Source organism: Notolepis coatsorum (assembly GCF_963971535.1).
Source record: "Notolepis coatsorum genome assembly, chromosome: 10".
Taxonomy (NCBI): domain Eukaryota; kingdom Metazoa; phylum Chordata; class Actinopteri; order Aulopiformes; family Paralepididae; genus Notolepis; species Notolepis coatsorum.
Genome location: NC_140174.1, coordinates 127,609,665 through 127,637,538, shown reverse-complemented (window position 1 = coordinate 127,637,538; position 27,874 = coordinate 127,609,665). Strand labels below are relative to the sequence as shown.

The window sequence follows — 27,874 nt, the reverse complement described above, 5'->3', positions numbered from 1 at the left end:
AGCCTGGGCGGACCAGCGGGTGACGGTGGGTGCACTCATGGACTCTGGTGCTGATGGGAGTTTCATGGATGTTGGGTTTGCCACCCGGGCCAACATTCCACTTGAGGACCTCGAGAGGCCCTTGGAGGTCTTCGCAATGGATCATCGCCGCCTGGCCGACGTCACTCAACGCACCTGTCCAGTCCTTCTCACCGTTGCTGGTGACCACGTTGAGAGGCTCCAGTTTTTCGTCACCAGCTCTCCTCTTGTCCCTGTGGTCCTGGGCAGGCCCTGGCTCGCGCTGCACGAGCCCCACATCGCCTGGTCCTCCGGTACCATCAAGGGGTGGAGCTCCTCCTGTCGTGCCCGGTGTCTTCAGGTGCCGTCCAGCCCCCTCACCGGGTCCCAGTCCCCGTCTCCGGCCTCCCTCGCCGGTCCTCTGTCCCCGTGCCCGGCCTCCGCTGTCGGGTCCCAGTCCCCGTCTCCGGCCTCCCTCGCCGGTCCTCTGTCCACGTCTCCGGTCCCCCTCTCCGGGCCTCTGTCTTTGTCCCCCTCTCCAGTGCCCCTGATCGCCGGCTTCCTTGGGTCCCGTCCGGGCAGGCCGGGGCCGAGTGGGTCGCCGGGTGGCTCCCGTGGAGGGGGGGGTACTGTAAGGTTTGGTTCTTTCCCCACCACGGGCTTCTTGAAGTACTGTGATGATTGGTCCGCTGCTCACCCACTCGCTCTGTTCCTTTAAGCCTACTCGCTCTGTTTCCAATTGTTTTCTGTTAATCATTGCATTCCCCTATTCACACGCTTCTTCCCAGAGACGTTGTTGATTGGTTCTCCCCCGTCCACACGCTTATCAATCACATCCCTCAGCTGTCACTACTTGTCAATTAAGCATTCCCTTATTATTTATACCCCGTTTCCCCATTCAAGTTTTGTTGGATCGTTTTGATATTTCAGTTGCATTCGCCGTTCCTGCTGCCTGCTGTTGTTTCCCTGTGCTTTGCCTCCAGGATATTCAAGAAGCATTCCTCTTGGACACCCTTTCCCCGTGGCGACGCGCTCGCTCCGTTCTGTTCCAACGCTCTTTACGCACAACGCCTGGGTGAGTTTTTTATGACTGTCTTTGATCCAATTCCGTTTTTCGTGTGTTTATATAACACTGAAGATTTCCAGCTTTTTATCAGACAGTCACTCACCCAGCGTTTAGCCTTTTTTGGATTGTTTCATTGGGATAATATTTTGGCCTAACATCTCCCACTGTGTGTTTACACAGTTTATCACATTGGATTTGTTTTTTGGGACTTCGCTCACAGTGTTTATTTTGCACCGAAGATATCTATCACTTGGGATTGTGTTTGGAACGTTACTCACAGTGTGTATTTACACCGAAGATTCAGTCACTTGGATAACTCTGTTTTCGGGTACAAGTCACCTCTCCTGTTCACCTGCTCTGTTCCACCTGCACTCTGAGTTAACTCGCTCCCTCTCTCTCTCTCGGTCCCGCAACCACCTCAGAGATTCTGCCGAGAGAAGTCTGCAGAGCGGCTCTGACGTCAGCGTCTGCTTCCCCTGACTACCATCCCGGGAGAAGCTGCAGAGCAGCAACATTCATCCTTGCTTGTATTCCAGTCTTTGTTTGAACTCTTCCCAGTCTGTGCTGTTTATTTAGTCTTAATAAACAAGCCCTTGTTTTTTGCAACTCTGAATCCTACTCTCTTGTGTCGTTGCGTTTGGGGTCGGTGTCAAACCATAACAAGAACACATTACAGACAATAGAGAATTGATGCCACAAAGGAGCTTTCTGTCAAATATCCTGGAAGCGAATCATCATTTGCAAAGTCCAGAGTCAACCCTTATACCACAGTTCACATGAGGGGTAAATCAGGCCTGAAAACTGTTTCTGTTTCAAAAGGCCTTTGATTGCTAGCTTTTTATTTTATTTTTTCTTGTGATTTAATTTTTTTTTCTTGTGCCGTTGTCTTTAATTTTCTGTTTATACTATGTTTTTAACTATGTTCTATTTTTATTTTATTTGTATTCTGTATTTTATTTTTATTATTATTAATAATTATTTTATAGGTGGTGTAGTGGGCAAGGCGCTCGCCACCAATGCAGGAGACGCTGGGTTCGAGCCCAGCTCTCCGCATTGCTATCAGCTTGGCTGGTCGTTCATACTAATACAATTGGCAGTATTAGGGGGTGAAAAGCTGATGGGTGGGGATCGGACGTTGTGGACAGCGACTCCTACAGGTCGGTTGGTGCGCCTGCGCAGAAGAATCAGGAAGCGACGGGGGTGGCGTGTCCCTCCCACGCAGACCCCCGACGCTGAGGGATCGCGCTGTGCAGGTGAAAAGATGCGACGGCTGCTTCCTCGAGTACCGGAGGGGACACGTGATGTAAGGCTTCGTCCACATTGCAGCCGGCTTGTGGGAGGCATGGCCTAACAGCGTTCGAGACAGGGGAGGGTAGAATTGAACGATACGAAATTGGGATGGGAGAAAAATTGAAAATGGGAGAAAAAGTAGATAAAAAAAAAAAAAAAAAAAAATTATTTTTTTAACTATGTTTTAACCCTGTAGCACTTTGGGATCCTAGTGAACGAAAAGTGCAATACAAATACAATTTATTATTATTATTATTATTATTATTATTATTATTATTATTATTATTATTATTATTATTATTATTATTATTATTATTATTATTATTATTATTATTATATTATTATTATTATTATTATTATTATTATTATTAACCCTCAGAACACAGTTCACATGAGGGGTTATCTTCCTCTGAGTGCTATGAGCACGGGGTCCCTAACAATGTGTTGTCTTTATCAAAGTTTAATTTAATTTAATTTCAAACTGTTTATTTAAACTCAAAAGGCAACCGATTTACAGTCACGTCGAGTGTACATACCGAAATAAGCAAAAAATTTAAAGGCATATAAAATCACACAGCATATAAAATCATAATAATAAGACAAGTAAGGATAACAATCAATTAAAACATGTACAATTTGATTGATACTGGTTGGAGATCAAGGTTTTAAACTATGCAACAGAGGGGATAATATCAAGCTTTAAGAACTGTTGGAGTTCATTCCATGAGTTAGGGCAGTGCTTCTCAAACTTTTTCTGTCAGGCCCCCCTTTGTCGGACCAAAATATATTGGGCCCCCCCCCCCCCCTCGCCCCAACAAAATAGTCATGAAATGGGCCATGTTTAAATTTATTGAAATAACACCAATATCGTGACCTTTCAAATTGACAACACCTTCCCTCGCGAGAGCCACCTTGCCTCGCTGTGAAACAGCACTGCAGAATGGTCAGCTCCCATCTCCTCACACAGCGCAGAGAACAGGCGCGCTTTCAGGGGTCGGGTTTTGATGAAATTTACCACGTTTATAACTTCTGTCAAAACCTCATTCAGCTCAGGGCTAAGCTGTCTTGACGCTGGCGCCTCTCTGTGAATTTACAGTGCGTCCATTGCGCGTTTGGCAAGACCCCCTTGATGAGCGCCTGTAGCCCCCTCCTTTTCCCTGCCATGGCCTGCGCACCGTCAGAGCAAAAGCCCACACAGTTCTCCCATTTCAGTCCATGTTCTGTCAGGTAACTGTCAATAATTTTGAAGAGCTCATCAGCTGTCGCTCTGTTTTTGACATATTTGCAAAACAGCAGATCTTCACTCAGTGACTGGGAATTTACAAAGCGAACATAGGAAATAAGCAAACAGTCTTTATTTCTGTCAGTCTTTGACAAGGCAACACGCATGTCATCCTCAAGGCCCTATATATTGTTTTCAGACCTGTCATGGATGAAAAGCCAGCTTCACACAGATATGTGGTGCTGAATGGTATCAACACCTTAACTGCTGCATCATAAGATACTTGGTACTCAGCACCACACTCTGAAACTAGCTCTCCAGGTGGTATCAGATGAGATTTTAATGAGTTCTTCCAAGAGTTTGGATGGAGATGTGTCAGGAAGCTTTGTCTCAATGTTGTCTGTAACGTTTTTCTTATCGAGAGTAACTTGGTGATCCTTTTCTGTGTTTTATTAAATAATGATTTTCAGATTTTGAGAAATGGTCAAACTTATCCAAATATGGTATTTTCATGGAGAACAGTGCAGCTGCAACAGATAGCACTTTAGTGATAATTTTCTGTAATCCATTTTTTTTTTTTTTATAAATCTCAAGGCCCCCCCTGTCATGCCTCTGCGCCCCCCCTGGTGGACGCACCCCCCACTTTGAGAAACACTGAGTTAGGGGCAGCATGGCAAAATGCAGATCTACCCTGTTCAGAGCAAACTCTGTGGACCTTGACAGTAGAACAGCTGGGCCGGTCAATAAAAAAATTAAACGCCCTCTCTCCTTGACTTTTCACTCAACATGTGTTATTTAACATCTGCAATGTTAGAATTTCGAGGGGGGGGGGGGGAATGGAGAAAGATAAGTTAGATGTTGTTTAGCATTTGGCTGCTGTGGTTTTGGTTCACATAACCACCTCTCCCCCCACCTCTCCCCACCCCGCCTCTCTCCGTCCTCATTCACTGAGAGCTCAGAGGAGGACTGATGTGCTGTTAGTATCAAATCAACTGAGCCAGTGTTTCTTGATTGCCCACTATGGCTTTTGTCAGTGAATAGGTTAGTCATTTGACCTCGCAGCATTTCAAGGAAGGGCGTCATTTACTTAGTTGTTGTTTAGTTGTTCTAGTGTTAAATGAGTTTACTCATCTGATTACTACAGCTAATGTCAACCATTTACAAGCTCCCAGGAGAAGCTTGATTCCTATCCCACCCAAATGTCATTTCAGTCATGTTTGTACTCCTCACACATTTACATTTAGTCATTTAACCTCTTAAGCCCAGAGCCCTATTTTCTGAAAATCTGCCTAAAATACATACCTAAGTAAATGGAATATTGCTCCACTTCTACAAGGTCCATTTGCATGTTATTGGTATCTAGGGACATCTATGGACCTCAGTGAATATTCCCAGTGTCAGGAATATTGTGTCTATTACTAGGCTTGCTTAAATTGTGATGAAACAAAGGATAATATGAATCATGAATTTTCTTTGCATCTTTGACAGTGAATAACACCATGCTAAAAATGACCAGACATGAATAATAGTTCAGTACCTTCTTGAGATCACGTGTACAAAAAATCTAAGCAAATGTATAAAGGGAAGATGATTAAACAGGAGGTTTTGTAGATACAGTACTGAATTCTGCCATCCGGACACATTATATTATAGAATATAGAATATCAGGCTATATAAATGACCTTATTATAGCCATGTTGCATATCTATGGATCGGGACAAATCTAATCTTTCCAATGGTAGAGTTCAATCTGGATTTTGTATCACAAGAACCGTGAATGAAATCTGTAAATAATAATTATGGACATTGCTCCGCCATTTTGGATAGGTTTTTCAACTCGGATTGTTGCTAAACTTTCACAGAAGGTATACACAATAACTGCGCTCCGATATATGCCAATGACGTTCCGTTTTGTGATAGATAATCCAGAGAAATAAGAGAAATAAAAAAACGAAATGACGTCGCAGCATTTTATAGTGTCTATAATCGCCTGTAAACAAATACATTTCAGAACCATCTCTCATTTCTACGCTTCAAAATTATATTTCCCAGTCTAAATGAGAGATAATTCATACGTATTATGAAAGCCAAGGTGTTGTTTTATTAGAATCTGTTAAAAGCCCAAAACTGACACAAATCCGTCATTTGAGATAAAAAGGCATTCCTATGTAGATTTGCCATTGCGACTTCCGACTGATTCTGTGAGAGCACGTCACAGATGACATGTTACACAATGGCATTTGGATTTATCAATATTTTGGATTTAAACACAGTAGCAGTTCAACTGGAGAGGAGCTCAGATGATCAGTCCGGAAAAGTATGTAGGCATTTTTTTCTCTCTATCAGCTGTGAGAGAATGTCCGCGGGTCCACACGCAGGAGATAGTTGGCGTGTGTTGGTGACACACATACACAACGACTGCAAAAAGTCGAGTCCGGTGGATATTATTGCAAGAGATAATTCATACATATTATGAAAAGCCAATCTGTTGTTTAGAATTTGGATGGGGGTTAGCGAGTCGAGTCTCTGATACCTCTCACCTCTGCGGGGTCTAACACCTTTCACAGCGCACACGCCGCTCTTGTGTGTATGCGCGCGTGTGTGTATGTGCGTTTCTTGATGCGATGTAGGTCTCTGGCAAACGGAGATAACCATCTAGCAAGAATTAAACATATTTACAAGTCGTATTAAGTTTAGCAAGTAAGGAGACATATATATAACATCTCAAAGCACTCGAAAATGTAATTTTTTAATTTTTACCGATTTCTGAAAAGAGGTACTTTTTGAGCATTTGGGAGAAATTATAAATCCTTTTGTTCTCCGCCGACGGGTGCAAACAGGACTTTGGACTCCCAAGGGAAAACGTTTATATATATATAAAAAATATATAAAACATATATATATAAAAAAAGAAATATATATATATATATATATATATATATATATAAAAATATAAAAAATATATAAAAAAAATATATATAAAAAATAAATATATATATATTTTTTTTATATATATTTTTTTTATATATTTTTTATATTTAACGTATCATAAAATCATACAGCATATGACTTAATCAACAATAATTGCCTGACGGGCTTTATGAATGACTCTGTTTGTGATGTGAGTAAACTGAACATATTGTTGCCTAGCAACACCAGCTCAGGAAGAGGCGGAGGAGACAGAGGAAAGGGGGGGGGGAGAAAATAGGAGGATGAACAGAGGAGAGGGTTGTAGCAGAAAATAGGAGGAGAGGTGAAAAGGCATCGACCTGAAGGAGATGATGAGTAGAGGAGCATATAGAGTTTCCTTTCCTCTGTGTCACAGAAAGAGAACACAGGGTCCCTCCAGGCTATTTTGATTTGATTTGATTTGATTTATGATATGATTTATGATTGTGGAACAGGCTTCCACCGCAAATTAGGTCTGCCCAGACTCTACAGAATTTTAAAACACAGCTGAAGACTCACCTGTTTTTATTGGCGTTCTGAGGCTTGGTAAGCCACACATCCCTGGTCGTGTCGTGATTGTTTTTTAAATTTGATTGTAGTTTTTATGACTTTGTGTATTTACTGTATTTTGTATTTCTTTTAGTATTTCTGTTTTTGTATTGTACAGCACTTTGGTACAACTTCGGTTGATTTTAAATGTGCTATATAAATAAAGTTGACCTTGACCTTGATTTGATTTATGGAAAATTGCTAAACAAAATAATCCAAAGGTTGACATGAAAAGTGTGAACACTTAATTCCATCACAGTCCCAAATATGTTTAAAAACAAACAGACAAACATATAACATGTAATCACTAAATAATAATTTAAGATAAGATAAGATAAGATAAGATATTCCTTTATTGATCCCCTTGGGGAAATTCAGGCATCATAGCAGCATGGGGGGGGGGGGGGGGTACAGGTAGTAAAACAACACAGTATACAGGTAGTAAAAGACAACACAGGCAGTGTAAACAATTTGATCAATATGGTCAATATAATTTACTATCTGACTAGCTGAGGAATATTCACATTATTCACAGTGTCACATGAGGTGCAGTATGCAAGAGGTAGTGTTATAATTTACTATCTACTGAGTATACATTAATCAAAGTACCAGGGTAGTCTACTTTGTCCCCCTTGGGTTCCTATAAGTCCCAGGTCAATGTCTGGTAGCAGTCGCTGTCGCTGCCCCCTGTTGTGGGGCCTGGAGGCTGCTAGTCGCTGCCCACTGTTGTGGAGCCTGATGGCCGCTGGTATGAAGGACTGTCCGAGGCGGTTAGTTGAGTGTCGGGGGGGGATGCTATGTGCCAATGACCTACACCTGGGTACCACCATTGGTCACCTACCTCCTATGGCTAAGCACTAATATTATCTGTGAGCCATGTTTTGACCCTCCTTTTAAAAAGAGGTTGGCTAGCTATGCTCTTTATCCGTGGCGGCAGCCTATTCCAATTTGCCGCTCCGCTGAACTTATTGGCACACTTGCCCAGGTTTGTTTTATACCTGGGCAGGCACAGGTCTGTTAGGCTGGCCCTGGTGTGGTGACTGTGACCTTCCACTCCTCTTAAAGTGGTCTGCCAAGTACCCTGGGGCCCTACCGTGGTACACATTATGGACCACCCTGAGCTGGAACTGAACTGGCCTCTAGGGGGAGCCATCCTAGCTGCCGGAACTGTTGCATTCCTACTTGGTCCCTGGGGCCGAAACCTAGTACTACCTTGACCAGTTTGTTCTGTGAAATCTGGAGTTTGTCCTTCAGTGCTTAGGCCCTCGTACCAGGAACACATTGCGTAATCAAAACAACAGGAAACCAATTAATTAGCCAGCAGCCTAAGACACTCAACATCCAATGGTTGTTTTTTCTTGCTAAAAATCTCGTTCTGCCAATCACCTTGACCATAATGCTGAGAGCCCTACTCTCTCCCCTTAGGCTATGTTTCCACTAAAAGCCTTTTTTTCAAGGCGGACCGCTTTGAAAAGCAAAAATATGCATGCTCAGAGCGTTTCCAGAGCATTTTTTCAGAGCGCCTATTTTTGCGTCATCTGCGTCACGATCAACGCGCCATTAGTAGGAGGAACTCCAGAAGTCCGGGTCATGCATGATTCATCGCCAAAATGCAGACCAGCAACTAACGTTACAGGGAGACCATCAGCCCTGCTGAACGGCTCTGCATTTTGTCTGAGGTGAGTAGCTAAAACGTGAACATTGTCTCTTTGTTGATAAATATGATGATACCGTTTAGTGTCTAGCTAGTTAGCTAACGTTACTAAAACGTATCACCAACGTAGCTACCTAGCTAGCTATCACTAACGTGGCTAGCTAGCTATCACTAACGTAGCTTAGTTAGATACTATCATTCCACACAAAGCAGCCAAGTATTATCAAGTGCGGCTAACTTTGAAAATGTAATTTTGACATACACAACATACAGATATACAGTACTGTTCCATCCAGACATTTATGACATACATGATATACAGACAACTCTGTCTATATATATATATATATATATATATATATATATATATATATATATATATATATATATATATATATATATATATATATATATATATATATATATATATATATATATATATATATATATATATATATATATATATATATATATATATATATACAGAGTTTCTAAAAGAGAATATATACATTTGAGGGGGAAGAAACTGTACATTGAACTGTACATAACTATCAATAGACTAGCTAGCTATTTGTCTGTATCTCTGTCTAGATAGATGCATGATTAGCTATTGATAGTCTGTGTCTGTTATATCAATTCAATATTGCCAGAGACAATTTCACTGCTACTTCACTTGATTGGCAACATTGTAACACAATGCAGTCATGCCAAATGCTAATAAAGCATTATTGAATTGTATTGACAAGAAGGCAAACTTTTTTAGTAATCCAGACAGTTCCCATACCTAATAACTGTCGGTCTGTCTAGATAGGTAAGTAGATATATGCACTATGAGCATACTCACTATGAGCGTTCTCACTATGAATGTTCTCACTATGAGCATCCTCACTATGAGCGTTCTCACTATGAGCGTTCTCACTATGAATGTTCTCACTATGAGCATCCTCACTATGAGTGTTCTCACTATGAGTGTTCTCACTATGAACGTTCTCACTATGAGCATCCTCACTATGAGCATCCTCACTATGAACATTCTCACTATGAGCATCCTCACTATGAGCATCCTCACTATAGCATCCTCACTATGAACGTTCACTATGAGCATCCTCACTATGAGCAACCTCACTATGAACGTTCTCACTATTGGAAGATAACCGTGTTCATCTGGCGTTCCGTGAAGTCTGCGTTGTGTTTGTTATTTGTTGGTTGATGGCAATCTTATCGAACTCCCCCGTACTGGCTGTAACACTGTTTCACCCCGTTGATGCATCCGCAATCAGAAGAATTACACTCAAAACGTGGTTTGTCTTTTCTTAACATGATGTTTATTCCATAAACATCGAATCTCGTACAAGAATGAGAGTCTTTGATGGTCTAATGAACCTAGATTAATAGATTCATCTCTCGATACCCACGTGATGGTCGTTGCGGCCTAGCTCACTAGCAGAAGCCTGATCTGTTAGCCGGTAACTATCTGTCCTATTAGCTAAAGCTAGCTTGTCCTCGTGGTCGGGGTTTCCCTTCTCCCTCTCCCAACCCTCGTCCGAGAGCTCAGCTCCTGTCTCGCTGTCTCGCTTCAACGCACTTTGTCTGACTCTCTACCGGAAGAACTCAACTATAATGTCTTAAAGTCTCTCTCTCTCGCGCGCGCGCACGACACTCCAACTCTCCTCGTCGTTTGTATATCTCGTTACTATAGCAACTAGGGGTGTAACGGTACACAAAAAACACGGTTCGGTATGTACCTCGGTTTTGAAGTCAAGGTTCGGTACGGTTTTCGGTACAGTGGGGGAAAGTTTTGCTTTCCATGTTCCACTCAGGGGTGATGTAGTGTGCCGTAACTAATTGTACTTGTAGGGCTGTCAACGAATATTCTATATTGAAATTAATAATCGACTTGTAAAAAATATATAAAAATTATAATAATTATATTAGATTGTGAAAAAAACAGCCCCCGGTGGGTGGTCGTTAGTGGTTAACATACCATTGTATTCGTTCGGTACACTACACAGCCGCTCAGTACGGTACGGTACACACTGAAACTCGTTCGGTTCGGTACGGATACATGTACCTTTACACCCCTAATAGCAACGTATCTCTCTCTCTCTCTCTCGTTACTAAGCGACGGTGGCCGCTTGTCACCTCTGACCTAATCAAATGCTGCTATGGCTTAAAATGAACACTCTCTACACCTCTTGGAGTGACCTTGGATCACAGGCCTGGCTACTATCAACCACTCTGGCTCCCTGCCCAGACTCTGCTCTCTGCTTGTCTGTCTCTTAACTCGTCTGATACACACTATAACATGTTTAAAACCAATATCTAGACTGCAGATGGTCCAAAACTCAGCCGCCCGCCTCCTCACAAAGACCCGGTCCCGTGAACACATCACTCCTGTCCTCCACTCTCTCCACTGGCTCCCGATCAAGGAACGCATCAACCTCAAAACACTACTCCTCACCTTCAAAGCCCTCCATAGCCTGCCCCCCCCCCCCCCCCCTATCTGACTGATCTCCTTCTTCCTTACGGCCGCACCCGTTCCCTCCGGTCCTCCTCCACTGCCTCCCTCACTGTCCAGACATCCAAGCTCAAAAACATTGGTGATCGGGCCTTCTCACGCACTGCACCTCGACTCTGGAACTCCCTCCCTCAGTCCATCAGAGACTCCCCCACACTCTCCACCTTCAAATCCCGCCTCAAAACCCACCTGTTCTCCCTAGCCTTCAACCTTCCCCAACCTTAACCCCCCATCCAACCTGTTTTGATCTTTGTTGCTGTGGCTTTATGTTTCTGTGTATCATGCTGTTTTCCCTGTGGTCTTGTGTTCCTTTTGTTTCCTGAGAAGCACTTTACAAATAAAATTAATTATTATCATTTATTATTAGATATGTATTTTACCTCCATGTTATGGTCAACATGAAAACCATTCACTATGAGCATTCTAACTATGAGCATTCTCACTATGAGTGTTCTCACTATGATCATCCTCACTATGAACATCCTCACTATGAACATCCTCACTATGATCATCCTCACTATGATCACTATGATCATCATCACTATGATCATCCTCACTATGAACATCCTCACTATGAACATCCTCACTATGAACATCCTCACTATGATCATCCTCACTATGATCACTATGATCATCCTCACTATGATCATCCTCACTATGAACATCCTCACTATGATCACTATGATCATCCTCACTATGATCATCCTCACTATGAACATCCTCACTATGAACATCCTCACTATGAACATCCTCACTATGATCACTATGATCATCCTCACTATGATCATCCTCACTATGATCATCCTCACTATGATCATCCTCACTATGATCATTCTCACTATGATCATCCTCACTATGATCACTATGATCATCCTCACTATGATCATTCTCACTATGATCATTCTCACTATGATCATCCTCACTATGATCATCCTCACTATGATCATCCTCACTATGAACATCCTCACTATGATCATCCTCACTATGATCATCCTCACTATGAACATCCTCACTATGATCATCCTCACCATGAGTGTTTTCAGTATGAGCGTTCTCACTATGATCATTCTCACCATGAGCGTTTTCAGTATGAGCGTTCTCACTGTGATCATTCTCACCATGAGCGCTCGGTTACTGAACGCACCCACAGAGAGAAAGACGGTGGCTCGCTTGGGGAACACTCGTATAGGGAAGAAGAGTATTGTCACTTTTACTTTGTCACTGTGGATGTCAAATAAACTGGATATAAGGAAGCTAAAGTGTGTGAACCATGTTCTCCTATTTTAAGATAAGATAAGATATTCCTTTATTGATCCCCTTGGGGGAGATCCAGGCGTCAGAGCAGCATGATGGAGGGGAGGGGGGGTACAGGTATGGGTATGGACATAGTAGAAAGAGATAAACTGGCCGAGGCGGCTAGTGGTGTGTCGGGGGGGTATGAGTCTGTGGCTGAACGTGCTCCTCATCTCAGCTAGCTCCTCATAGGGGGGTGGGAGGGGTTCTCCAGGATAGCGGTCAGCTTCCTTCTCGTCCTCCTCTCTGCCACCATCTCTAGTTTGACCAGCTTGACTCCCACCACGGAGCTAGCCTTCCTCGCCAGCTTGTTTGTTGGTGTCCCTCGAGTTTCAACCCAACCCAAGACCATCATCATCAACAACAACAACAACAACAACAACAACAACAACAACAACAACAACATGCACCGCCAACACCAGCCTCATCATCACCGGCATATATTATTGGCCCCCACTACTCATGTCGGCCAGACGGTGGCGCTGTAACAAAGCGGTCAATTGACCCATCTCAAACCCTGCCCTCTTTTCTCGATCGTCCAATCACGACTGCCGCTTCCCCCGTTTGTCGGACGGAAGCCACAGTCATGATTGGAGGATAGAGCTGCCGCTCTGCAAACGTTGCCGTTGGGGACCGACAAGGCTGAGGCTATTTTTCAGGAAGAGGGCGATTTGTCACGGGGACAGTTTAATACAGATGGGTTAGAACTTGGCTAAGGTTATGAAGCGGGTTAAACAGGGACAAGGAGAGGCTAAAAAGGTCAGACATAAATTTTGTGGACATTTATTCTTACCAGTTCGTTCTGTAGTCTGAAGATAACCTCGTCCTTCTCTCTCAGCTGCTGCACCAAGGCCTCCTCTCGGCCCGACTCCTGAAGAAACACACAGGCACCCGGGTGATTTATTTATAGTCCTGCGTGATCGAGCAGGCGAGGGACGTGAACAAGGCAAATGTATTCAGATATTCAGAGATATTTCAGTTACATATGAGCTCAATTAACAATCAGGGCGATACATGAAGCACAATTAGGCCGAAAACACAATGACGTAAAATTATATAAAAGGAAACATCTCTTCAACATTGTGCTGCTGCCAATGATAGCAGATAGAACACCCTGCTAACTGAGACCAGCAGTCAGTCAGTCAGTCAGTCAGTCAGTCAGTCAGTCAGTCAGTCAGTCAGTCAGTCAGTCAGTCACTCACTCACTCACACAGAAACACACACAGAAACACACACAGAAACACACACAAAAGCAAGAGTTAGGACATCCAGTCTAGATGACCATGTAAACCTCTGTAAAGTAAACTTCACACCAGTGTGACCTAAAGGAAATTCATTGGCTCGTCTCAGTAAAAAAAAGGTGGAAAATGCAACCAATCATCTGCTGCTGTCATTGTCTGTTTCAGAAAAGTGAAGTCATACTTCAGAGCGATTTGGCTTCTGACCACGATGCTGTTCCGCTCAACGTCTGTCACTGTTGTGTTGAGGGGCATGTGAGGCGGCTGGCCGGGCAGCAGGTGGAATTAAATTAGTTCTGTGTCCTTGACTTTGGAGAACGTGATAACTCACATTAATGCGGCCATGTGAAGTTTTAACTTGCACACTCTCAAAACAATGGTCGCAAATGAGCCCTAGAGGGGTTAATCAAAGTAAAACATATATGTAGGTGTGTGTATATATATATATAATGTTCAGATTCAGATTCCTGTATTGTCACGTATTTCAGTACCTTAGAGCAAAGCAAGAGTGAAATTGTGGTCACGAGACTACCATGGTCAGAGCGACCTCTCCAGCTCATTGTCAAACGTTGACAGAAAACCATAAACCATAAACATGCCCAAATATGGTTGGTTGAGCTATGAGCTATATGATACCATATAAATCACTGTGCTAAAATACTCAATACTATCTATTTCGTTATATTTCAATTTAAAAATGCAATGCTGTTTTATCAGCGCTGCATCCGAGGGAAGCGACAGCTGCGATTGGAGGATCATGAAAAAGAGGGCAGGGCTTGAGATAGCGTTTAGGTAAATTAAAACACCACACACTGTTGGGGTATGATTAGTGGCAATATATCGCTCTCTCTAACAAACCTTTTGGCTCATGATGTGTCTTCCACAGATGTCAGTGGACACACCGGGAGACACAGTCAGGCCGGGGACACTCCAGCCACGGTAAAAATTGATATAAATATGGGTTTCTGCTGCCAGGGATAAATCAATAAAACTGTGACTATTTGTTTTTTGACGAACGGGACCCAGCGCATTGAACAAAGTATCCTCGCAAATAATGACTCACTGGGAATGAGAAAGCCTGGCTCCAAAACCAGTGTCATCCTTCACAAAATGTGGCATGCGGAGCCACTACACTATCTTAATCTGTCTTAATCTTAATTGGCACAGAGTCAACACTGAGGATTCCTCCTGTGCAACTCGAGCGGCTTACGTCCGCTGAGTGGAAGCTGGAGATGTGCGGGGAGTGGGAAGACTATGGAGCAGGGTGGGAGGGCCGCATGGTGGGAGACAGCAGGGTGGGAGACAGCAGGGTGGGAGACAGCAGGGTGGGAGGGCAGCATGGTGGGAGACAGCAGGGTGGGAGGGCAGCATGGTGGGAGACAGCAGGGTGGGAGACAGCAGGGTGGGAGACAGCAGGGTGGGAGACAGCAGGGTGGGAGACAGCAGGGTGGGAGACAGCAGGGTGGGATACAGCAGGGTGGGAGACAGCAGGGTGGGAGACAGCAGGGTGGGAGACAGCAGGGTGGGAGACAGCAGGGTGGGAGACAGCAGGGTGGGAGGGCAGCAGGGTGGGAGACAGCAGGGTGGGAGACAGCAGGGTGGGAGACAGCAGGGTGGGAGACAGCAGGGTGGGAGGGCAGCAGGGTGGGAGACAGCAGGGTGGGAGACAGCAGGGTGGGATACAGCAGGGTGGGAGACAGCAGGGTGGGAGGGCAGCAGGGTGGGAGACAGCAGGGTGGGAGACAGCAGGGTGGGAGGGCCGCATGGTGGGAGACAGCAGGGTGGGAGACAGCAGGGTGGGAGGCAGCAGGGTGGGAGACAGCAGGGTGGGAGACAGCAGGGTGGGAGACAGCAGGGTGGGAGACAGCAGGGTGGGAGGGCCGCATGGTGGGAGACAGCAGGGTGGGAGACAGCAGGGTGGGAGACAGCAGGGTGGGAGACAGCAGGGTGGGAGACAGCAGGGTGGGAGACAGCAGGGTGGGATACAGCAGGGTGGGAGACAGCAGGGTGGGAGACAGCAGGGTGGGAGACAGCAGGGTGGGAGACAGCAGGGTGGGAGACAGCAGGGTGGGAGACAGCAGGGTGGGAGGGCCGCATGGTGGGAGACAGCAGGGTGGGAGACAGCAGGGTGGGAGACAGCAGGGTGGGAGGGCCGCATGGTGGGAGACAGCAGGGTGGGAGACAGCAGGGTGGGAGACAGCAGGGTGGGAGGGCCGCATGGTGGGAGACAGCAGGGTGGGAGACAGCAGGGTGGGAGACAGCAGGGTGGGAGACAGCAGGGTGGAAGACAGCAGGGTGGGAGACAGCAGGGTGGGAGGGCCGCATGGTGGGAGACAGCAGGGTGGGAGACAGCAGGGTGGGAGGGCCGCATGGTGGGAGGGCCGCATGGTGGGATACAGCAGGGTGGGAGACAGCAGGGTGGGAGGGCCGCATGGTGGGAGACAGCAGGGTGGGAGACAGCAGGGTGGGAGGGCCGCATGGTGGGAGACAGCAGGGTGGGAGGGCAGCATGGTGGGAGACAGCAGGGTGGGAGACAGCAGGGTGGGAGGGCAGCATGGTGGGAGACAGCAGGGTGGGAGACAGCAGGGTGGGAGGGCCGCATGGTGGGAGACAGCAGGGTGGGAGACAGCAGGGTGGGAGGGCCGCATGGTGGGAGGGCCGCATGGTGGGATACAGCAGGGTGGGAGACAGCAGGGTGGGAGGGCCGCATGGTGGGAGACAGCAGGGTGGGAGGGCAGCATGGTGGGAGACAGCAGGGTGGGAGACAGCAGGGTGGGAGACAGCAGGGTGGGAGGGCCGCATGGTGGGAGACAGCAGGGTGGGAGACAGCAGGGTGGGAGACAGCAGGGTGGGAGGGCAGCATGGTGGGAGACAGCAGGGTGGGAGACAGCAGGGTGGGAGACAGCAGGGTGGGAGACAGCAGGGTGGGAGGGCCGCATGGTGGGAGACAGCAGGGTGGGAGGACAGCAGGGTGGGAGACAGCAGGGTGGGAGACAGCAGGGTGGGAGACAGCAGGGTGGGAGACAGCAGGGTGGGAGACAGCAGGGTGGGAGGGCAGCAGGGTGGGAGACAGCAGGGTGGGAGACAGCAGGGTGGGATTTTGTTGTAATTTACATTGAGTAATTTATCCAAAGCAGCAGGAACGGTACAACTCTGGCAGCTAAGGGTCAGTAAGATTGTCGTCAAACAGTGTCAAACTTGAGTGCTACAGACTTGAGTGCACAGTGGTATAGACATATTATCATAGTAGTAATATAGGCAAGGTAGATTAGATTAGCAGCAAAGTGCATAATAATCCATTTTTATTTCAGGTGTCGAATGAAGAAGTGTGATTTTAGTCGTCAGCGAAAGATGTAGTGCGTAGGGGCCTTGAGGGTGTGTAGACAGAAAATGTGGAGCGTAGGGGTCTTGCAGCAAAGTGCATAATAATCCATTTTTATTTCAGGTGTCGATTGAAGAAGTGTGATTTTAGTCGTCAGCGAAAGATTGGGCGGGTTTCACCTGTCCTGACTGTGGTGGGACGTTCGTTTCATCATTGTGAAGCGAGGAGCGAGAATAGCCTGCTTTGCTTTGATGACCCCCCAGGAGCTCGGATACGAGTGGGTCTGAGGCGGCCAGCAGATGCAGAGTGTAGGGGTCTTGAGGGTTTGTAGTTAGAAGATGTAGAGCGTAGGGGTCTTGAGGGTTTGTAGTTAGAAGATGTAGAGCGTAGGGGTCTTGAGGGTGTGTAGTTAGAAGATGTAGAGCGTAGGGGTCTTGAGGGTTTGTAGTTAGAAGATGTAGAGCGTAGGGGTCTTGAGGGTGTGTAGTTAGAAGATGTAGAGCGTAGGGGTCTTGAGGGTTTGTAGTTAGAATATGTAGAGCGTAGGGGTATTGAGAGGATGCAGTCCCCCAATCTCATTCAATCTAGTTTGCTGCAGCTCAGATGTATCCCCTTGCCCCACTTTGCCTTTTATGTCTCTGTCTGTGTTTTGTGTATTTGTATGTTTGTTTTTGTTTTGCTGCCATTTTGGCCAGGTCTTCCTCGAAAAAGAGATCTTTGATCTCAAGTGACTACCTGGTAAAATAAAATAAAAAATAACATTTTCATATAACAGGCTGACGGACTCACTGGTAGAGTCGTCGCGCCGCTGCTAACCCTTCAATAAGATTTGTGGTCCGGGCATAAATGTGTCCATGAATCCATTTATTTAGATCCAACAGTCTGAATGTATCTTGCGATTATTATACATTTCCAAAGACAAACTATTAGCGTAATCCTGTCTCTCGAGTCGCTGCGTGCGTCCTGCCATTATTGCTCGCAATGACTCTGCTTGGCCGGCCGCGGTAGAAAAAAAATGCCCTTTTTCATGATATTTGACGCCTCTGATTGGCTCAATTTAGTTTCAATCTGTATGCATCTACAAATCATATTATACCAGGTAGCCAATTGACGGGAAATCCATCAGACTCTGAATCAAATTGACGGAACTCCGAATCAAATTGACGGAAATCCGTCTCAAGTCGGAATGATTTAATGCCTGTAGTTAGAAGATGTAGAGCGTAGGGGTCTTGAGGGTGTGTAGTTAGAAGATGTAGAGCGTAGGGGTCTTGAGGGTGTGTAGTTAGAAGATGTATAGCGTAGGGGTCTTGAGGGTGTATAGTTAGAAGATGTAGAGCGTAGGGGTCTTGAGGGTGTGCAGTTAGAAGATGTAGAGCGTAGGGGTCTTGAGGGTGTGTAGTTAGAAGATGTAGAGCGTAGGGGTCTTGAGAGGGTGTAGTTAGAAGATGTAGAGCGTAGGTGTCTTGAGGGTGTGTAGTTAGAACATGTAGAGCGTAGGGGTCTTGGATGTGTGTAGTTAGAAGATGTAGAGCGTAGGGGTATTGAGGGTGTGTAGTTAGAACATGTAGAGCGTAGGGGTATTGAGGGTGTGTAGTTAGAAGATGTAGAGTGTAGGGGTCTTGAGGATGTGTAGTTAGAAGATGTAGAGTGTAGGGGTCTTGAGGGTGTGTAGTTAGAAGATGTAGTGTGTAGGGGTCTTGAGGGTGTGTAGTTAGAAGATGTAGAGCGTAGGGGTCTTGAGGGTGCGTAGTTAGAAGATGTAGAGCGTATGGGTCTTGAAGGTTTGTAGTTAGAATATGTAGAGCGTAGGTGTCTTGAGGGTGTGTAGTTAGAAGATGTAGAGCGTAGGGATTTTGAGGGTGTGTAGTTAGAAGATGTAGAATATGTAGAGTGTAGGGGTCTTGATGGTGCGTAGTTAGAACATGCAGAGCGTAGGGGTCTTGAGGGTGTGTAGTTAGAAGATGTAGAGTGTAGGGGTCTTGAGGGTGTGTAGTTAGACGATGTAGAGCGTAGGGGTCTTGAAGGTGTGTAGTTAGAATATGCAGAGCGTAGGGGTCTTGAAGGTGTGTAGTTAAAAGATACAGAGTGTAGGGGTATATATGGTGTGTAGTTAGAAGATGCAGAGCGTATGGGTCTTGAGGGTGTGTAGTTAGAATATGTAGATCGTAGGGGTCTTGATGGTGTGTAGTTAGAAGATGTTGAGTGTAGGGGTCTTGAGGGTGTGTAGTTAGAAGATGTAGAACGTAGGGGTCTTGAGGGTCTGTAGTTATAAGATGTAGAGCGTAGGGGTCTTGAGGGTGCGTAGTTAGAAGATGTAGAGTGTAGGGGTCTTGAGAGTTTGTAGTTAGAAGATGCAGAGCGTAGGGGTCTTGATGGTGTGTAGTTTTAGAAGATGCAGAGTGTAGGGGTCTTAAGGGTTTGTAGTTAGAAGATGTAGAGCATAGGGGTCTTGAGGGTGCGTAGTTAGAAGATGTAGAGCGTAGGGGTCTTGAGGGTTTGTAGTTAGAAGATGTAGAGCGTAGGGGTCTTGAGGGCGTGTAGTTAGAAGATGTAGAGCGTAGGGGTCTTGAAGGTGTGTAGTTAGAAGATGCAGAGTGTAGGGGTATTGAGGGCGTGTAGTTAGAAGATGTAGAGCATAGGGGTCTTGATGGTGTGCAGTTAGAAGATGCAGAGCGTAGGGGTCTTGGGGGTGTGTAGTTAGAAGATGTAGAGCGTAGAGGTCTTGAGGGTGTGTAGTTAGAATATGTAGAGCGTAGGGATATTGAGGGTGTGTAGTTAGAAGATGTAGAGCGTAGGGGTCTTGAGGGTTTGTAGTTAGTCGATGTAGAAGATGTAGAGTGTAGGGGTCTTGAGGGTGTGTAGTTAGAACATGTAGAGCGTAGGGGTCTTGATGGTGTGTAGTTAGACGATGTAGAGCGTAGGGGTCTTGAGGGTGTGTAGTTAGAAGATGCAGAGCGTAGGAGTCTTGAGGGTCTGTAGTTAGAATATGTATAGCGTAGGGGTCTTGAGGGTGTGTAGTTAGAAGATGTAGAGCGTAGGGGTCTTGATGGTGTGTAGTTAGAAGATGTAGAGCGTAGGGGTCTTGGAGGTGTGTAGTTAGAAGATATAGAGCGTAGGGGTCTTGGATGTGTGTAGTTGGAAGATGTAGAGCGTAGGGGTCTTGGAGGTGTGTAGTTAGAAGATGTAGAGCGTATGGGTATTGAGAGTGTAGTTAGAAGATGTAGAGTGTAGGGGTCTTGATGGTGTGTAGTTAGAATATGTAGAGTGTAGGGGTCTTGAGGGTGTGTAGTTAGAAGATGTAGTGCGTAGGGGTCTTGAGTGGTGTGTAGTTAAAAGATGTAGAGCGTAGGGGTCTTGAGGGTTTGTAGTTAGAATATGTAGAGCGTAGGTGTCTTGATGGTGTGTAGTTAGAAGATGTAGAGCGTAGGGGTCTTGATGGTGCGTAGTTAGAAGATGTAGAGCGTAGGGGTCTTGAATGTTTGTAGTTAGAATATGTAGAGTGTAGGTGTCTTGAGGGTGTGTAGTTAGAATATGTAGAGCGTAGGGATATTGAGGGTGTGTAGTTAGAAGATGTAGAGCGTAGGGGTCTTGAGGGTTTGTAGTTAGTCGATGTAGAAGATGTAGAGTGTAGGGGTCTTGAGGGTGTGTAGTTAGAAGATGTAGAGCGTAGGGGTCTTGAGGGTGTGTAGCTACCTAGACTTGAGGTGATGGTAGAGAGGGGGATGATAAGGAAGCTGGATGCCATCATGGAGAACCCCTACCACCCCCTCTACGACGAGCTAGTCAAGATGAGAAGCTCGTTCAGCCACAGACTCATCCCCCCCCGACACTCAACTAACCGCCTCGGACAGTCCTTCATACCAGCGGCCATCAGGCTCCACAACAGTGGGCAGCGACTAGCAGCCTCCAGGCCCCACAACAGGGGGCAGCGACAGCGACTGCTACCAGACATTGACCTGGGACTTATAGGAACCCAAGGGGGACAAAGTAGACTACCCTGGTACTTTGATTAATGTATACTCAGTAGATAGTAAATTATTATAACACTACCTCTTGCATACTGCACCTCATGTGACACTGTGAATAATGTGAATATTCCTCAGCTAGTCAGATAGTAAATTATATTGACCATATTGATCAAATTGTTTACACTGCCTGTGTTGTCTTTTACTACCTGTATACTGTGTTGTTTTACTACCTGTACCCCTCCCCCCCTCCCCCCCATGCTGCTATGATGCCTGAATTTCCCCAAGGGGATCAATAAAGGAATATCTTATCTTATCTTATCTTATCTTGAGGGTGTGTAGTTAGAAGATGTAGAGTGTAGGGATTTTGAGGGTGTGTAGTTAGAAGATGTAGAATATGTAGAGTGTAGGGGTCTTGATGGTGCATAGTTAGAAGATGTAGAGCGTAGGGGTCTTGAGGGTGTGTAGTTAGACGATGTAGAGCGTAGGGGTCTTGAAGTTGTGTAGTTAGAAGATGCAGAGCGTAGGGGTCTTGAAGGTGTGTAGTTAAAATATACAGAGTGTAGGGGTCTTGAGGGTGTGTAGTTAGAAGATGTAGAGCGTATGGGTCTTGAGGGTGTGTAGTTAGAATATGTAGATCGTAGGGGTCTTGAGGGTGTGTAGTTAGAAGATGCAGAGCGTAGGGGTCTTGATGGTGTGTAGTTAGAAGATGTAGAACGTATGGGTCTTGAGGGTGTGTAGTTAGAAGATGTAGAGCGTAGGGGTCTTGAGGGTGCGCAGTTAGAAGATGTAGAGCGTAGGGGTCTTGAGGGTTTGTAGTTAGAAGATGCAGAGCGTAGGGGTCTTGAGGGTGCGCAGTTAGAAGATGTAGAGCGTAGGGGTCTTGAGGGTGCGCAGTTAGAAGATGCAGAGCGTAGGGGTCTTGATGGTGTGTAGTTTTAGAAGATGCAGAGTGTAGGGGTCTTGAGGGTGCGCAGTTTTAGAAGATGTAGAGCATAGGGGTCTTGGAGGTGTATAGTTAGAAGATGCAGAGCGTAGGGGTCTTGGGGGGGTGTAGTTAGAAGATGTAGAGCGTAGGGGTCTTGAGGGTGTGTAGTTAGAAGATGTAGAGCGTAGGGATATTGAGGGTGTGTAGTTAGAAGATGTAGATCGTAGGGGTCTTGATGGTTTGTAGTTAGTCGATGTAGAATATGTAGAGCGTAGGGGTCTTGAGGGTGTGTAGTTAGAAGATGTAGAGCGTAGGGGTCTTGAGGGTGTGTAGTTAGAAGATGTAGAGCGTAGGGGTCTTGAGGGTGTGTAGTTAGAAGATAGAGTGTAGGGGTCTTGAGGGTGTGTAGTTAGAAGTAGGGCTGTCAGTTTATCGCGTTAAGTAGATTAATTAATTACACCGCAAATTATCGTGTTATGAAAATTACCTTAAAGATTAATTAGAATTTTTATTTTATTTTTTATATATATATTTTTTATCTCATTCATTCCATAAGAATGTAGAATACACATTTACAGACTTTTTTTTTAATATGGTCCATTTGCATGTTCTTGGTATCTGATTCTAGGGACATCTATGAATCTCAGGGAATGTATTCCCAGTGTCAGAAATACTGTGGGCTAGATCCACAAAGAATGGATTGCACGGTGCAAGTTGCACCCTTAACAATTGTGTGTATTGAGCCGTACTGTATTGTACCCATTCTGCAATCTGTTAATAACATTTTCATTCAATCAATCAATCTGCGCGGTGATTGATTGAACATTTTATTTTGAGTAAATTGTAATGAACCAAGTGAGAATATCAATAAATTTTTTTTGTCTTTGACTGTGAATAACACCATGCTCAAATTGACCAGACCTGATTAAACAGAAGGTTTTGTAGATACAGTACTGAATTATGCCATCCGGACACATGCAATTTGAAATATGATTATAGAATATAGAATATCAGGCATAAAATGGTTATGCGATTAAAATGCAATTAATTAGATTAATTAATTACAAATCCTGTAATTAATTAGATAGATTTTTTTAATCGCCTGACAGCACTAGTTAGAAGATGCAGAGCGTAGGGTCTTGAGGGTGTGTAGTTAGAATATTTAGAGCGTAGGGGGCATGCAAGTGGATGGCGGCACAAGACCACGTCTCCGAAAGACAGTCAGACGTTGCCGCTTCCCAACAGCTCCCTAACCAGTGATGCCACAGATTACTTGTAAAAATAATCTGATTACTGATTACTCCTTTAAAAAGTAATCTAGTTACTTTACTGATTACTTTATTATCAAAGTAACTTAGTTACTTTGAAAGTAACTAGGTTACAAAGTCGTCGTCGTCTCGCCTGCTGCTGCGACAACATAAGAATGATTTTTTTTTTTAAATATTGCTTTATTGAAAGTGCATAATGTCATAAATCATGATTGGCTGCTCAGACAGGTCATCATGAGACGTCATCAGCCATCAGGCCATATAAGGTCACAGCTGTCCACTGCTCAGGCACTCTAGGACAGTGGTTCCCAAACTAAATAAAATAGAAAATGTATATAATATAATTTTTATTAAAAATTAAATTGTAAAACCGGTGTAATATAAAACATGGTATTATAGTTTGTTATTCTCATGTGTGTGTGGCAGTGTGCGTGCGTGCGTGCGCAAGCGCACGTCCCATCTCCGTTCTAGCTGACTGTACCCCTGGCTCTCTTATCATCAGCACTATGAGATAGTAACTAAATAGTAACGCACAGCCACTTGGAAAAGTAACTGTAATCGTATTACTGGCTTGTAAAAAATTAGATTACTATTTACTGAAAAAAGTTATCAGATTAGAGTAACTAGGTACTTAGTAATTAGTTACTGGCATCACTGGGTCTCATTCCCGAAAATTTTCCAAAGACATATTCTGGAAGACTTATCTTCGAACCACTGAGACATAATCTATGACAAATACACTCTGAGTCCTGAACGTGCTGGAGATATGTCTTAAGTGGCTGAAACGGTCGCAGAAATTATATGATCTGATATCTGCTTGGAGAATGGCATTCTGGCGTAAACTCCAAAGCGCGTTCCCGTTCAGCTCATTTGCATACAGAACACCGCCCCCGACAGTCCTTATAAGGCAACTAGTGACGCAGTTGTGTGAAATGGAATGGCGGAAGTGCTTTGCGAGCCGCGTGATTACGAAACCTAGCGTCAGTCAGTGCCAATCAGAGAGCGTCTCCGAGAAATGCGGCTAGGTTTCGTAATCATGCTTGCGCCCATCAAAACTAGATTAGATTAATGTATTGGCATCATATACAGCTCGCGGTACACACCTGCCGCAGCGCGCGCACACACAGACACACACACGCGCGCGCGCACAGTACTGTATATGAATGAATGAATGACATATAATATATATAGCCTACGGCGGGCGTAATGAATGAACGCAGTATATGGCTTATTATTCCATAAACCTATAGGCTACTGTTCATTCGTAGGCGCACACAAGACTTGTTATGGAATATTAATGCAGTCTATTTCCACCGATTAGCTTTAGTTCTTATTTATTTATCCACTGTCATTTCAGTGTTGGTGTAGGCTATATAGTGTATTTCAATATAAGTTTAATTGATTAATGATATATTCGAAGGAATGCAGGTTTATAGCTATATCAACCCCCTCCAATGTACAGTAAATGACCAAGTATGGTTTTGTCAATATTCCAATGTACAGTTTTGCTTGTACAGTGTAAGTCTATCCCCCACCCATCCCTATCCAACCTCCTCCAACAGTTTCTACGTCAAATGTACTCTCTTTTCTGGACTCTTTTTGTATCACGAACAGTACTGTATTTGCAAATCTGGTATGTCATAAATGTATAGATGTAGCAGTACTGTCTATCTGTGTCATGTGTGTCATATATGTTATGATGAATTGAAAATGGGGGACCCTGATGTAAACAAGACGAAATTCTTTCTCTGGCATCCCCTTATGTAATTGAGCTGTACTGTACTGTACCCATTCTGCAATCTGTTAATAAAGTTTTCAATCAATCAATCAATCAAACAAAGGTCTGTCCCATTGTATACCAATCAATGGGATACATTGCATGTTGACCTGCATTCTTTCAAATGTATATAATTAATCATTAAAACAGATGTGTAACAAATAAGAAATACAAATTACACAGAAGGCATTAAATTATTATTATTTTCAATCATTTCACAATAATTGCATAATTGTGTTTGAATATATGAGTAATTATTTGTCCAAAATAGCTGGTTCAGATATGGTTAATCCAGCTGCCCTGTGATCAGATGAATCCATATTATTTATTTTTACGACATCAAATTCGTAATTTCTTATCGTACAAATATTGTCATATTTATTTTAATTATGATTAAGTAATTAATTCCAAGGAGGCCTGTAGCGTTGACGTGAAGGAATCACTATGAGAACACAGTCTGTCAAGTTATAATAACATTTTAAATTAGTCAATCAATCATGAGATTTGATCGTGGGCTGAGAGCATATTTAAGAGTGCTCCTCAGCACTCTTAGATCTGCTCTCAAATAAGATCTCAGGAAAATTTGAAGACTCCCACTCCCAGCCCTAATATGTCTTAAATAGGCCGAAATCTGGCTAAGACAAAATATTTTGTCGTAACTTCGTTCGAGAATGAGACCCACTGTTCTTAACCGTCTCATAGTGTAACTAAGCGATATATACAATGACTTAAATAGTTAAGAGGGAAACAAATGTTTGGATTGATTTCTACTGACAATGCTAAGCAGTGGTAATGGTTTCTGGTCCCGATATCTCAGACAAAAAATCAATGGTGAAAGTGCTTTTTTTGGATCGCCCGACATGACAAAGTTGAAGCTAATAAGCTGCTGCTGCTGCTGTTGTTGTTGTGATCTTCAGCCACACGCTGCTAACAGAACCACGCTCATATGTTCAGGTGTGGATGGATGAAGAACAGAAGAGTTCTGCCTCAAGACAACCACATATCTTGTCAAATGGTCTCTATAGCCTACTGTCTTCTCTCTATATCTCTCTCTCTCTCTCTCTCTCTCTCTCTCTCTCTCTCTCTCTCTCTCTCTCTCTCTCTCTCTCTCTCTCTCTCTCTCTCTCTCTCTCTCTCTCTCTCTCTCTCTCTCTCTCTCTCTCTCTCTCTCTCTCTCTCTCTCTCTATCTCTCTCTCTCTCTATCTATATCCCTCTCCCCCATATCTCTATATATATATATATTCATCTCCCCATCTCTTTCTCTATCGCTCTCTCTCTATCTCTATCTCTCTCTTTCTCTCTCGCTCTCGCTCTCTCTCTATCTCTCTCTATATCTCTCGCTATCTCTCTCTCTCTCTCTATCTCTCTCCCCCATAGCTCTCTCTCTAGCACTCTCCCCCATATCTCTATCTCTCTATATTCCTCTCCCCCATCTCTCTCTCTATCTCTCTCTCCACGATGACAATACAAAGACATTTCAAATGACCGGGTCATCTCTCCATCCAGAATTACACAGTGCAGCTTTAATATACAATGCAGGTCCAGACCTTCCCCTTGACTTTGATGGCCGTAGCAGTAGGTGCCGTAAATGTCAACTACTGTATATAGTAGCTATGGCAGTTGTGCCGGAGGAGATGGTAATGATATACCAGTGAGTGCTCCTGTCTTATCGATTCGAGATTAAAGTCTGTCAAGGTGAAAGTATAAAAAAAGGTTCTTAATGGCTGCCAGGCTGCAAAGAGCCCACAGACTGTGTGTGAGTGAACTTAGAAAGACAGAACTCAAGAGGATCATATTGACCTGTGTCAGATAACAGAGATAGAGAGAGAGAGAGAGAGAGAGAGAGAGAGAGAGAGAGAGAGAGAGAGAGAGAGAGAGAGAGAGGAGAGAGAGAGAGAGGAGAGAGAGAGAGAGATAGAGAGAGAGAGAGAGAGAGAGAGAGAGAGATAGAGAGATAGAGAGAGAGAGAGAGAGAGAGAGAGAGAGAGAGAGAGAGAGAGAGAGAGAGGAGAGATAGAGAGATAGAGAGATGGATAGATGGATAGATGGATAGATGGATAGATGGATAGATGGATAGATGGATAGATGGATAGATGGATAGATGGATAGATGGATAGATGGATAGATGGATAGATGGATAGATGGATAGATGGATAGATGGATAGATGGATAGATAGATAGATAGATAGATAGATAGATAGAGAGAGAGAGAAAGAGAGATAGATATATAGAGTGAGATATATAGATATATAGAGAGATATAGAGAGAGTGTGAGATAGAGAGTGAGATCTATATATAATATATATAGAGAGTGAGATAGAGAAATAGATAGATAGTGATATAGATATATATAGAGAGAGATAGAGAGATATGGGGCAATATAGAGAAATAAAGAGATAATATAGATATATACAGTATATAGAGAGATATGGAGATACAAGGGAATATAGATATAGAGAGACAAGGAATGAAATAGATATATATATAGAGAGAGAAGGAAATATATAGATATAGAGAGAGAATAAAAGCTATAGAGTATAGATACAGAGCTAGATAGATACAGATATATAATATATATATATATATATATATATAGTATATATATTTATATATATATATATGGAGAGAGATAATGAAATATATAGATATATAGAGAGAATAAAAGCTATATAGATATAGATACAGAGCTAGAGAGATACAGATATATATATAGAGAGAGATACGGAGAGAGAAAGATAGGGGGAGATATAGAGCTAGATAGATATGGGGGGTATATATAGAGAAATATAGATATGTATATATATAGAGAGGAGATAGAGAGAGGGAGAGAGAGAGAG

At 44.1% G+C, this 27,874-nt stretch overlaps 1 protein-coding gene across 1 annotated transcript in view; it reads right to left on the bottom strand.

Annotated features, from left to right (window-relative positions):
- Positions 1-13,048: 13,048 nt before the first annotated feature.
- Positions 13,049-27,874, bottom strand: part of ccser1 (coiled-coil serine-rich protein 1) — a gene marked incomplete at both ends in the record, with an annotated part of 379,715 nt that continues 364,889 nt past the window's right edge. The window contains 2 exons of the mRNA XM_084323183.1: positions 13,049-13,186; positions 13,332-13,409. Of these exons, the coding sequence (XP_084179309.1) occupies positions 13,049-13,186; positions 13,332-13,409 (216 nt within the window). The remainder of the gene's footprint in view (positions 13,187-13,331; positions 13,410-27,874) is intronic.